Here is a 13,071-nt window from a genome sequence, read left to right on the forward strand (position 1 = left end):
ACAGGGTTCCATAAGTTTCTGTACATAGAATACATCAAAATAAATAATAAATTTATAAAAATATATATTATATATAATTATATATATAGAAAATATTTATGAGACAGTGCTCTCAATTGGTGGTCATAACTGTATAGACTGCATTTTCAGTTGATTTGTGAGTGTTTCATTATTTTGGTGTTTGTTCATTCTAAGTTAGATTTTCCTACAGCATTTTTATGTCACATGCTTCATTTATAGTTTTATGGTTAGTGGTATTTCATTTATTGGGAAATATGTTATCAGAATATTTTAATGGATCTGTGGATTGTAGTAGGTATTTTGTCAGGCAAGAATCACAATTGAAATGAAAAGTCATCAGCTTTTTAATAATTGAAAAAATAAATAAATTTCCTTATACCTTTTAGGAGTTAGATTAATGTTAAAATTTTACTGGAAAATAATATGGGCTTTAGTATTTTCTATGACTAAGCTTTCCTCTTGTTGAGGTTGTTTGTCTTGTACTATAGAACGTGACGGTTGATTGCCCTTGTCCTTGATTCATTCATCCCTGGTTTTGATTCCCTCTGTGTAGGTATGACCCTACAATTCCAAGCTGCAGATGCCAGCATGGACCTGTAGAATCAATGCATTCTTAGTGCGATTTAGTTGGAGTTTACCTATGGTTTGTGCTGAGAACTCTTGTTTACTATTCAGTACTGTACTATAAGCCACCAGTTAGGCTGTATTGCCTATGAAGTAAAGTCTTTTTCCTCCTAAAATGTTTTAATTAAATAACCAAAAGTATTCCAGAAATGAGTCTGCATCTACACAAATAGTGAGTTGATCCAAAATTAACCCTTCAGGCAGGTAGCACGTGAATGTCACGCACATGTTAAGTTGTATGTATCGGCAGGTGGACGTGACAGTCTTGCAGTGCACAGTGCTTGCTTCAAAACTTCATAACACTGCCATCTCGTAATGTTTATTTGAACAACTGGCTCTGTGTTATCACGAGGCTTTGTTCTTCCCCTCCGTGTATTTATAACTGCGTAGGATTGCATATCAGTGATGAAATACGATTTTGTTCTACGAAGTTGAATGCTCTTCTTTCAATCAGTTGTGTCAGCTGTGAGTAAATGAAAATGGCTGGTAAATGAAAATGAAAATGAAAATCAAGCACATCGCGTAATCTTACATCGGAACAAATTATTGATTGTTTAGATGAGACGTGTGACAGTAACATTAGAATATTTGATATTGGTAGTGAATTTGTTAGTGACGAAAGTGATAAAGATTTTGTGCCAGAAAATTGTAATGACAATAAAGAAGATCCTGAACAAAGTAGTGGCGATAGTGATGACAATATTGATATACAAGTGAAGCGTACAAGAAAAGACATAGATTGGTGATGGGAAAAAGTGGATGATTCTTCTGCTGAAAATTTGGTTTAAATTGATGTAATAGTTTTGAAGCTATAATTTTTTACTTTTAGTACTGTAATACAGCTGCTGGTTGGGCATTTAAATTACCGGCAGTAGGGTAGGGCGTAAAAATTTAAACACCGGCTTGAAGGGTTAACAAAAAGATTATGTTTGTTCTTAAATTAAAAATAAATGAAAATCTTTTCATGCTGAACTGTTTCATGGAATTAATTTTATTGCATTCTTTTATTATGATTTTTGTTAAATATGTTATATTCTGTTTGTAAATGTTGTGCATTTTTATCATTTTAAATTAATTTGTGTTACAGTTTTACTTTGTACATGATTCAGTTCCTAGAGTTAAAATATTAGCAATTCATACTCTGACACAGTGCCTTTCATTAGAATCATTGATTCATAATATTCCACCAAGTGATACTAACATATTTCCAGAATACGTTCTTCCTGGACTTAATTCTGTAAGTAATACTACAATATATTTTGATTCTTTTTTATGATTAGTTATTTATTACTTATTAAGTAATGCTTGTTTGCTATCAAATTTGAAAATGCTTTCTTTAGTCATATTTAAATTACTTTTTACACTCGTAGTAGATTTATTATTTTACATTTGCATATATATATATATATATATATGAATTAAACTTAAAAAATTTATTGTTTTAAAAAAATTAATTAAATGTTAACTTTTCTACAAGAAATTTTTAAATATTCCATATAAATATTATTATGGAAAAAAGATCCAGGTTATTATTATATTACTAATTATTAAAAGGTGTCACAGGCACCTTCTATAGCATTTTGTAGATTGTTGAAATAGATGAGAAATGCAACTGTGTAGAGTTGCCTTATAATTTATATTTCTGAATAATAGATATTTATACTGTTGTTAGCTTTCTCTTCTTATGTATTCAGAAACACATATTTATATTTATACATTTTTTTGTTGTTGAAGCAGCTTAATGGATAGCATGACTTATCACTCAATAAAATTTTAAATTTACTGTAAATCTTAGCAAATTTATCTATCTTAGAAATATATTTTAAAAGCAGTGATTTAGGTTATACCTAGACACTATGGGTCCTGTTTGTATTCTTCTGATGATATTATTTCTTTAAGCTTTCTGAAACTTGATTTTTCTTGTACTGATTGAAGATTTTGTAACAACGCAGTATTTTGTACAGTAAAATGTATTATGCATTAATCTAATGCTTTGCAATGCATCTCCCTATGTTTGTTTATGTCTTTTTTAGAATTTTCTTCATTAATGTTTTATTTTACATCATTGAAAATGTAAGTTAGAATTTTTAGAATTATGTATTGTGCAAAGTTCAGCAATTCAGTAATTACCAATTACCAACTTAATTTACTATTTATTTATTTTTTATTTTACTAATATTAATATTTTGTTTTTTATGTAATTATTTTTATTTAACCATTTTAATTCTTTTTTTTTAGTGTTTTATTATATATGGTTAATTTAATTACTGTTAAGATATTACATTTACAGTACTGTACAATCTGCTGCATATTCTGATACGTATAAATTCACTGAGGAGGTATGAATATTGTGCATCATTTTGTCATAAGATTCAGTATTAATGATCATAAAATAGGTAGGAATCAATAATTTAATTTGCCTTTAATCAGCCATTTTATTTACCGTATAATGTGCCTTTTGCTTTGCACTACATACGATTTTATTTTAAAACTTTGACTGAAAAGTGAGAATAAAAATGAATTAACTGGGGAAAAGAAGCAAAAAATTTTGAAGGTACTTAGTTTGACAATTGTGTAGTCAGACAGGCTTGCTTACCTGCTTTATGCAGTTTTAAAAATTCCACCTGTTATTGCAAAAGATAATTTTCTTTTTAAATTTTCTGGATAAAAATAAAGGGATATTTGTTGTGAATATTTAGAATAAAGAAAGTAGATAAAAATTTTATTTTTATATTATAGTTAAAATTATTTTAGGGTATAATCTTAGGAATTATTCTAATATTCTGATTTTTTTCTTGTATTAGTCTGATAATAACCTGTTTAATAATTGCCAAAAAAAGAGCTTGATTAACATTGTCACATCTATGTCATGGATGTCAAAAGACTTAACTTTTTTAGATTTTTTCCAGTGCTGATAGTATTCTTGAAGCAACAGATCTTAATGAAGAATTAAAATATCTTTATTGTTTTTCATGTTATTTATTCTGCCACTGGTTAAGTACACCAAAAACATTTGATAGCATCGTAATGAGGCTGTAAAAAAGCTAATAATCTATGATGTAGAAAGACCTTAATAAAGGAAGCTGTTCTTTTTTTTTAGAGAAAGAAAGGCATAAAAATTTGTTGTGTTTAGATAAGAGTATAACAGTCCATAATTCAATTAACTGTTTTGTTTACTTGTGGTAATCTGTAGTTTATTAAAAAAAAAATTTATAATACATTTTTTACTTTGTTTGAAATTGTATTTATTTTTTTTAAAGGTTGCTCACGATGAAGCTGTTATTGTTAGAACTGCATTTGCAGAGGATATTGCACAACTTGCTGAAACTGCTCTCAGGTAATTAATTTTCCTTTCTTATATCTTTTGTGTATAATCTCTATTTATGTATATAATCCATATTTATAAATTTAATTACTATTTTTACTTGCAAAGATAATTATTTAACTTTCTAGTTCCAGAGACCTAATTAACCTGATCTGAGAAACTGCTTGGAACTGCCATGAGCCAACTAGATTAATTCTTCCTTTTTTTAGTTGATTAATTTGCCTATGTAAGTTTGAAACTTGTGTGAAGGAATAGTACATAATTTTGTAGCACAATGAAAAATTCCAAGCCTGACCAGGATATGAAACCTGATCCCTTCCAGATGAAAGGCTTAGACACTATCACTCCATCACAGAAGCTGGTAGAATATCTTTTATAAACTTAACAATAGTTATTGTTACTGTTTGTAACTTTTCAGCCATGTTTCTACGCTGGTCTGCAGCTTGATGTCTGTGCCAAAATGTTGTCCTCCTAGCCAGCATTTCATGTGAGCAAAGCTGTAAATTGGATGGAGCCAAGTCCGGGCTGTATGGTGGGTGATCAAACACTTCCCAACGAAAACGTTGCAGGAGCTTCTTTGTTACAGCTGCAGTGTGCGGCCGAGCATTGTCATGGAGAAAGACAATGCCTGATGACAACATTCCTCTCCGCTTATTCTGAATTGCCCTTCGTAGACGTTGAAGAGTCACGCAGTATGAGGCTGCAGTGATGGTCGTGCCACGTTCCATGAATTCCACCAAGAAAACTCCATTCCGGTCTCAGAACACAGGAGCCATACACTTTCTGTTGGAAAAGGTTCACTTGAACTTCTTTGGTTTACTGGGAGAATGAGAATGCATCCACTGTTTGGATTGTTCTTTTGTTTCTTCAGTTTCAAAATGGACCCATGTCTCGTCCACTGTGACAATTTTGTTCAAAAAATCTTCTCCTTCATTGTAGTAGTGCTGGAGAAATATTAGGGAGGCGTCCATTCTCATTGTTTTGTGATGGTCGGACAGCATCTTGGGTACCCATCTCACACACACTTTGCGGTACAGAAGTCTTTCACTCACAATGGTGTAGAGAGCTGACCTTGAAATTTCAGGAAACTAATCACTCAATACAGAAATTGTGAACCGATGATTATCTTGAATTGCCTCATCCACTCGCTCAACAAGATCATCGGTTGACACTTGCTTCCTTCCCTGACCGCCTGCATCATGAACATCTGTACGTCCTGCTTTAAAGTTTCTGCACCATTGTCGCACTTTGCTGTCACTCATTGAAGTTTCACCGTATACATTACTTATTCGTCGATGAATTTCAGCTGCATTAGACCCCTCAGCCTGAAGAAATCGAATTACCGCACGCACTTCACACTTGACGGGAAATGCTATTCTTGTAGACATGTTTACGTGCTAGCTGCGTGTTCAGAACTAAATGAAGTGATGCGACGAATTTGAAGGCCATACTAGAGACGCTATGCAACACATATTCGTAATGGTTCATCTGATGTTTCCGTGGGTTTTTATTTCGTGTCCGATCGGACCTTGAAAAAAAATAACCCTCGTATTTACTTCCTGTTTTATTATTACTGATAATGTTAATGTTTTGGTTAGTTGGTCAATTTAGGAATTGTAAGCAGTTAAAGTTAAAATGGAAGTGTTTATAAAGAGTTAGTTTCAAAATACAATGTTATCTTTGATGCTAAATTCAAAATTTCAGAGATTATTAGATTGGTTAATCTGTTCATTTAATTCTATTCCTTTTTACAGCATTGGAATATTGTGCAGAGAGATTTCAAAACAAACTCACTTAAAATTTTATAATAAAACTTGTTGTATGAGTTAAAACATGTTTATTTAAATTTAAAAAAAAATAATGAATATTTTTATTAACATTTCATCACAAGTGTTCAAAACAACCAGTATTACTGTCTATACAGGAATGAACCTGCTTACAGAAGTATCAAAATAAACTTATAAAAAAATTGTGTTGAATTCATCATTACACCTTTTCAAATCTCATAGATTGTTCAGACTCTATTGGTATACCTTAATCTTCAGAGCACCACAAAAGAAAAATCTGCCTTAAAGTTTTTGACTGTAGGATGACCACCAGCTTGAGGAAATCTCTTATTCTCTGCAAAACCTCTTTGAGTAATGAGTAAATTCTTCTATGTTTATGTAATTTACAGATGTATGTAATCTTGTTGAGGGTAGGGTAATAATACTTCTTTGAATTGTCTTATTAGAAAACAAAATAAAAAATAATATTTTTATATACAAGGTGTGAGAGAAAAGTAATGAGATTCGTAACACTGCAAGCGATCTGGCAATGCTGTGTCTACCGGTCTGTGCTAGACCAGTTTGTTCATCCCTTCCACATGCTCAGTACGAGTTTCAACTCTGTTCAGCCAACACATTATTTTTGACAGCGCCATCAGTAAAGGTGTGTTTTTGTTGTATGTTATGAAAATGGAGCATCACAATTTAGAGCAACGTTGTGCAATCAAGTTTTGTGTTAAACTTGGGGAATCCGCAAGTGTGGCCTTTGAAAAGTTGAAACAGGCTTATGGGAAACATTGCTTATCAGGAGCATAAGTTTTCCGCTGGCACAAATCATTTTTGGTAGGCTGAGAACATGTTGAAGATCAGTCTCGCTCAGGGAGACCTTCAACTTCAAAATCTGATGAAAACATTGAGCGTGTGAGGGTTCTTGTGAGATCAGACCGTCGTTTAACAATAAGGATGGTGAGTGAACAGTTACATCTAAACACTCTCATCGTACATCAAATTTTGACAGACGATTTGGACATGTGAAAGGTTTGTGCGAAATTGGTGCCAAAAAACCTCACAATGGAACGGGACAATCAAAGAAACATGTACGTTGATCTTCTTGAGAGGATTGACAATGACCAAGAATTCTTCAATTGTGTGATCACAAGTGATGAATCCTGGATATTTGAGTACAATCCTGTAACAAAGCTGCAAAGTGAAGAGTGGCACACTCCGTCATCTTCTCTACCAAAATAATGTCGAATGAGCAAATCAAAGATTTAAACCATGCTGATTTCCTTTTTTGACAGTAGGAGTATTGTGCATGAAGAATTTGTTCCTTCAGGACAAACTGTCACCCAAGTTACAAAGGTGTCCTTGAAAGGCTCAGGAAAAGAGTGATTCGCGTGAGACCAGATACTGCAGACAAGTGGATGCTTCATCATGACAATGCCCCGTGTCACACGGCCATTTCCATCAGGGAATTTTTGACCTCAAAACGCATTCCTATGGTTCCTCAACCCCCTATTCACCAGATTTGATTTTGAGTCCTTGTAAATTTTTCCTTTTCCCAAAATTGAAACATGTCTTAAAAGGACGTCATTTTGGAACTCTGAAGAACATTCAAAAGACCGTGACTGACCAGTTAAAAACCCTTCCAGTTGGCCTTCCAGCGCTGCTACCAGGAGTGGGAACAACGACTCTGCCAGTGTATAGCTGCCTAAGGGAACTACTTTGAAGGGGATAATATTGTTGTTTGAAAAAAATAAAAACTTTGATAAGTAAAAAGTCAGTCTCACTACTTTTCTCATACACCTTGTAATTCTGCTGCACTTGTGTTTTTAAGATTATTGCAGCAATGATTTGGCTTTTCAACAGTGCATACCACTCGCCAACTTTTTGTGGGTGTAATGATGTAGCATAGTACTTATTAGATTTTCAGCTGACCATTTTTGTGCTTAGTTGTAATATTGTGGCTAAAATTATGGAGCCATTAGAAAGTCTACACATTTCTTATAGTCAAGAAGTTTTATTGCAGAAGGATTAGACCATTTGTTCTCAGAGGGGGCAATAACACCTTCTTGTGGGCGTTGGAGGCCTTCAGGAGGGGCAGTAGAAGGCCCACAAAAAATTGGGGGCATGCAGGCTGTCTAGGAAGGTGATGGCTGATTAAAAAACAAGGCAAAAATTATGCTTTCCTAATATTTCAAACTAAAATTAAATACCTACTATACTAATGCAAAAAATTAAAGGGACACCTATATTTTATGATAAAAAATTATTGTATTCAAACTACTTTAACTTTGCAACCCAAGAGGCTTAGAGATGAATAAAAAAACATGAAAGCGTGAATACTCTAACAGTATACTTCAGATTTCGAAAATCATCAAAAAAAAATCAGCAAGAAGAAAAGTTTTAAAAATTTGAAAGTTTTTCTTTGTGTTTGATCAAGCGCATGGGAGAAACTAATTTTTATCAGTAAACTACATTAAAATCGTTTAAAAGCTTAAGACTTTAGCTTTAATTTCTTTTTTTTGTATGTCTTGCTATGATTTTTATGAACTGACATATTCCACCTTACCAAGAATTGGCCAATTTTTCTTAAAGAGAAAACAATTTTAATAAAAATACTTGCAAAAATGATTAAATATGTGTTTTAATTTCTCTCATTTAAAATGTAAGTTTCAAGTCAGAAATAGGATATGCCACTTTCAAAACAATAATTGCAATTGCTGTTTTTAAGAACGCATCTTAACACCAGCAATTGCAGTTATTATTATATAATTTAACAGATGGTAAGTTTAAAAATTTTGGAGGTGCTAGAAAATGTTTGATTCTCAATATGAACGAAAAAGTTTGAGAATCAATGGAACTAATGATCTCTTATATTTAATTTATCACATTGTTTCTGCAAATATTTATAGAATATTTCTATATTCTCTCTCTGACCATCTTCTGGGGCTTATATTCCTACAATAGTTAGGTGAACTCTATCAATTTGGAATCGTGCTAACACCAGTCTCTCATAAACAAACTCATAACTCTGCAGCGTTTGTTTCCACTTCCTGTTATTTAATATTGTTACTCCACAGCAAGCTCTTCTACTCTGGTTACATTACTGTAAATTATAGTATAATCCCCACATTCTTCAGTTCTCTGAAGTTTTTTTTTTTTGTTTCAGTAACCGCTGTAATATTAACTTTTCAACATTTCAGTTAGTTAACCTTCTTTATTCCCAAATCATATACATACCACGTAATTAATTTTAATTTATCTGCTTTCTCTAATCTCTTGTTTTTATGTTTGTGGTTATTGTTTTTGCCATTATTGTTATCCTTTCCTGATTTTCTGCTTGAAGATTGTGAGTAAGAAAAAAGTTCCCCTAAAAATGCTACCAATGCTTTGCAGAGTAAGACCAGTGGTGGAGCTGCCACCTAAGAGCTTGCTGCAGAATTTTATGCAGTTGCTACTCTTCATTATTATGCACAAAATTAAAATGCAACATGCATTAGATAATTTTTGAAACTAACTTCATAGAATTATATTATTACTTTTAAAAGAAAAAGATCAACTTCTAAATAATCTCTAAATTGTTTTATTCTAATTCTGATTATTGTTTTTAAATAATTTAGAAAAAGAAAATGCTTTTCATGTAGAAAAATGAAATACTTCCTTTTCCACTTAACTCTGCTTCCTAAACTTTCTGTTTCTTGAGAATTAATATTTTTATAATTTCTGAATATTAATTAGTTCCAGTCTTATTAATTACACATATGCCTTAAAGTATCAGGGTTCTCACCAAATTTTAAGATACATTTTTACTAACTTTTCTTGACCAATTTTGTTAAAAATTTCCTGACTTGTAATATTATGATACTGCCGTTGACTCTACAAAATATATATATTTTATTTTTTTGCAGCCTCCACCATGCCCATAGCTGCCCAACCCACGCCTTTTTTTATTATTTATTACTACCCTTCATTTTTAAAGTTTATTTTTTAATGATTTTTTACAATAAACATTTAAAATTAGGCTATTTTTTGTAATAAATTGTTTCAGTAAACTAGATTGGAAAGTACAAAAAAAAAAAAAAAATATTTAATAAATTTCTTGCATGAAAATGAATGTCATGGTAACTAAAAGTAACACTGATAAGAAATAAAAACTAACTAATTAAAGCAATTTTTAAAAATAATTGGCTCATACCTAAGATTGCTTAAAAATTTTTCACAAAAACTAGATTTCGATTTAACAAAGAGTATGTGTATGATCACAACATAAAAAACTAAAATCACTGAAACTAAAAGTAATACAGATAAGAAAACTACAACAGAATACCTTCTTTTTTTCAGAAAGGAAACATTATTAACATTTACTTGAAAAATATTTTGTCATTCTCATTCTAATGTACACCAAAATATATATATATATAAAAAAGTAATGGTATCTCAGTACATATGTATTATTATGTACGTATGTATAAAACACATGGCAATTTTTCAATATCTTTCTTAATGATTTGCCCTTTTCTAAAAGTTTCATTTTAGCGGCTATCTGTTCTTCTGCCAAAATTGTAGCTCTCAACTTCTTACTTTCTTCCTCCAGATTTTTAATTTCTGTTTGCATATTCCTTTTCAGGGCTTTATTCTTTTCTTCTTGAAAAAAGTTTTTTCATTTTTCTGCAAGACATTCTTCATATCATCTTATAGAGTTTCTCACTGCAGTGAGCATTTATTTGGTAATGAAAACACTATCCTTGCCCCCAGCATCTACAATTGCATAAAAACTTTTCATTGATAAATTATTGTCTCTTCATGCAAATTCTACACAAGAAGAGATTTGTTAATGGAAAAACCATCTTCGACTGTTGTGTTTCCATGTGAAAAAATTAGGCATAGTTTTACTAATTCCTGCAGGTCCACATGTTTTGGAGTCTGCTAAAATAAATGAAAATGATTTATCCAACTTCTTATCTTTCAATTCTTTACTGTCATCATCTTCAGTATCTGATGAAAATATTTTTAACTCACTATTCAGAGCTCCTTTAGCATCCATGCAAAGCAAAGAATATTTTTCTTAGCTTTTTCAGATATAATTTCAGTAAATTTATTAGCTTCATATAATGCTACCAACAAAGACTTCATTTTGTCACAACCAAGTTCAGGCTCATGAAGGATCACTGCTGATCTAATGATGATATACCCTCACAACTTTATATTTTAAAGGACTTCCTTCAACTGACTTTGAGATGAGTCTAATTAATAAAGTTTGGCCCTCTTTATGAAACCTCTTTTCATCATTTCTGATGTTTTTATTTCTTTCAGATCTTTAGTAGTTTGAAATCCAAAATCAGTTTTTAATTCACATATATTTTCTAAGTCAGTAAGATCAATTGAAGTAAGTTTTGAAGCGTGTATACAACACCTACATTACTTTATTTAATTACATGGCTAAGAAGTGTTTTTAGATCATTAAGATGTGAAAATAAATAAGGAGCAAGAGTATCTGGGCTGCCTGAAAAGGAGTCACAGTCAGATGAAATCATTTTGTAAAATGCCAATTTACATTTTTGGAATTTATCTTTACAATGGTGTATGGCTTAGAGTGAAGTTTCTTTGACTTGCCAATAAATTTCTTTACATCATCCAAAATTAGCAGTGCTGGTTTTAAGCATTTTACATTATCTAACCATCTAGTCATGCAGTATTTTAAAAGAAATTTATTATTTCCTGTGATTGAGGTAAATTCAGCACACCGTGCTGGGCTATCATTAAGTAAAGATCTTTTAAAAAGGAATGAATATTCCATTTTACAGATTCAGTTCCTGTTTTCAGGGTTCCATTTACAACATGTAAACCACAAACACCAATATTCACCAAACACTTTCCTTCAGGGCATTCCTCTATCAGCTTATAGAGGATTTTTAAAAAGCTTAAATTCACATTTGGTTCATCCATAGATATTTATAATACTTTTTTTTTTATGTAGAAGATAGATATCTTCTATGAAACCATTGAGAAGATGTTGAGCAGTTAACTTACCCAAAAATATACCGCTATAATACCTTGTTTGAACTATTTAATGTTTCTTAAAAAACAAAGCATACCACATAATTAACACAAGAAGGCAACTGATTTTGCAGAATGCCATCAAAGGTATGGTGCCAAGCCATGACTGATGACATGAGAATATTAAGTAGCTCCAAGCTGTAATTTTGATGCTATACAACTATCAGGAAACGTAATTTTAAAAGTTGGACCAGTATATTCACATGAACTTAAGGATAACTTATTTTGTACAACATTAAGAACCCACATAATCTCCACCCATTTTGCATAAATGAAGTCAGGGATTCAAATGCATCATTTGCTGCTGAAATGCTATTACTGTGACCAGAAGATCCAGACAAAGAACACACAGATGTATCACAACCACCATTCTCACTACTGTTGATCAAAGTTTTAGTCTGCTGTGTTAAAGTATCACTGGGAGATAAAAATGTTTCAGTGCAGGCTGAGAATTCCATATCTTAATTATTTCATTATGTTGCTTTCCTTTACTATGAAAATTCACTCTGCCTTTCAGCCCATATTGCCCAGTCCAAAGTGGTTTTTACACACATCACGATAAGCATGATACACATTTCTACCTCTTCTCAACCAACTGAATTGTGGGTGTAAGTTTATATCTAACCAGTTAACACCTATAAATTTTTCAGCGGCAACTTTTTGTTAAAATTTCACCATTGAAAAATTAACTTTGAATACTCCTCCTTTGATATAAAAAATTAATTAGGGAATGTAAGAACAGGATATGTTAGTGGCTCTTGATGCACGTAATTGCAATGTGCTGGGCAATGGGGTAGTCAATTCTAGAAGCCAGGAAAGGTATATCAAATATATTTTGACATTACTTAAAAAATAATTTATTAACGAAATAATAATACTTATTAAACTTAATTCGGTAACAAAAATGTAATTCTCTGAAATTTTTTGCAATTTTTTCTAACTAACTCTGACTTTTATATTACCTGACTTTTTCTGCATGTAGGAACCATGAATATGTCACTTAATATTATTCAACATTTAATCATACAACATGATTATTCAAATCGCATATTTCCTGCTGGTTTAGTTGAATTTGTTCATTGTTTAAAGCTATCTTATGTTAGGCCTTGTAGAACATGTTGCCAGTTAACCTGATTTAATTATATGTATTCAGTATTTCAACTGCTTCATAGAAACAGATAAAAAATAAATGAATATTAATTATGACTAAGCTGTTCATTACTTTTCTGCTAATGGAATTCGAATTTAAAGTAATTTTCTACCAAATTATTAAAT

General features: G+C 31.5%; 1 protein-coding gene across 5 annotated transcripts in view; it reads left to right on the forward strand.

The window, feature by feature from the left end:
- The window catches only part of Vps15 (vacuolar protein sorting 15), a 173,388-nt gene that overhangs the window by 78,902 nt on the left and 81,415 nt on the right, over positions 1–13,071 (forward strand). For all 5 annotated transcript variants that reach the window (XM_075353770.1, XM_075353774.1, XM_075353769.1 and 2 more), the window contains exons 11-12: positions 1,733–1,882; positions 3,906–3,982. In XM_075353770.1, coding sequence (XP_075209885.1) covers positions 1,733–1,882; positions 3,906–3,982 — 227 coding nt within the window. The remainder of the gene's footprint in view (positions 1–1,732; positions 1,883–3,905; positions 3,983–13,071) is intronic.

The sequence above is a fragment of the Lycorma delicatula genome, chromosome 1, assembly GCF_047948215.1.
Source record: "Lycorma delicatula isolate Av1 chromosome 1, ASM4794821v1, whole genome shotgun sequence".
NCBI lineage: Eukaryota > Metazoa > Arthropoda > Insecta > Hemiptera > Fulgoridae > Lycorma > Lycorma delicatula.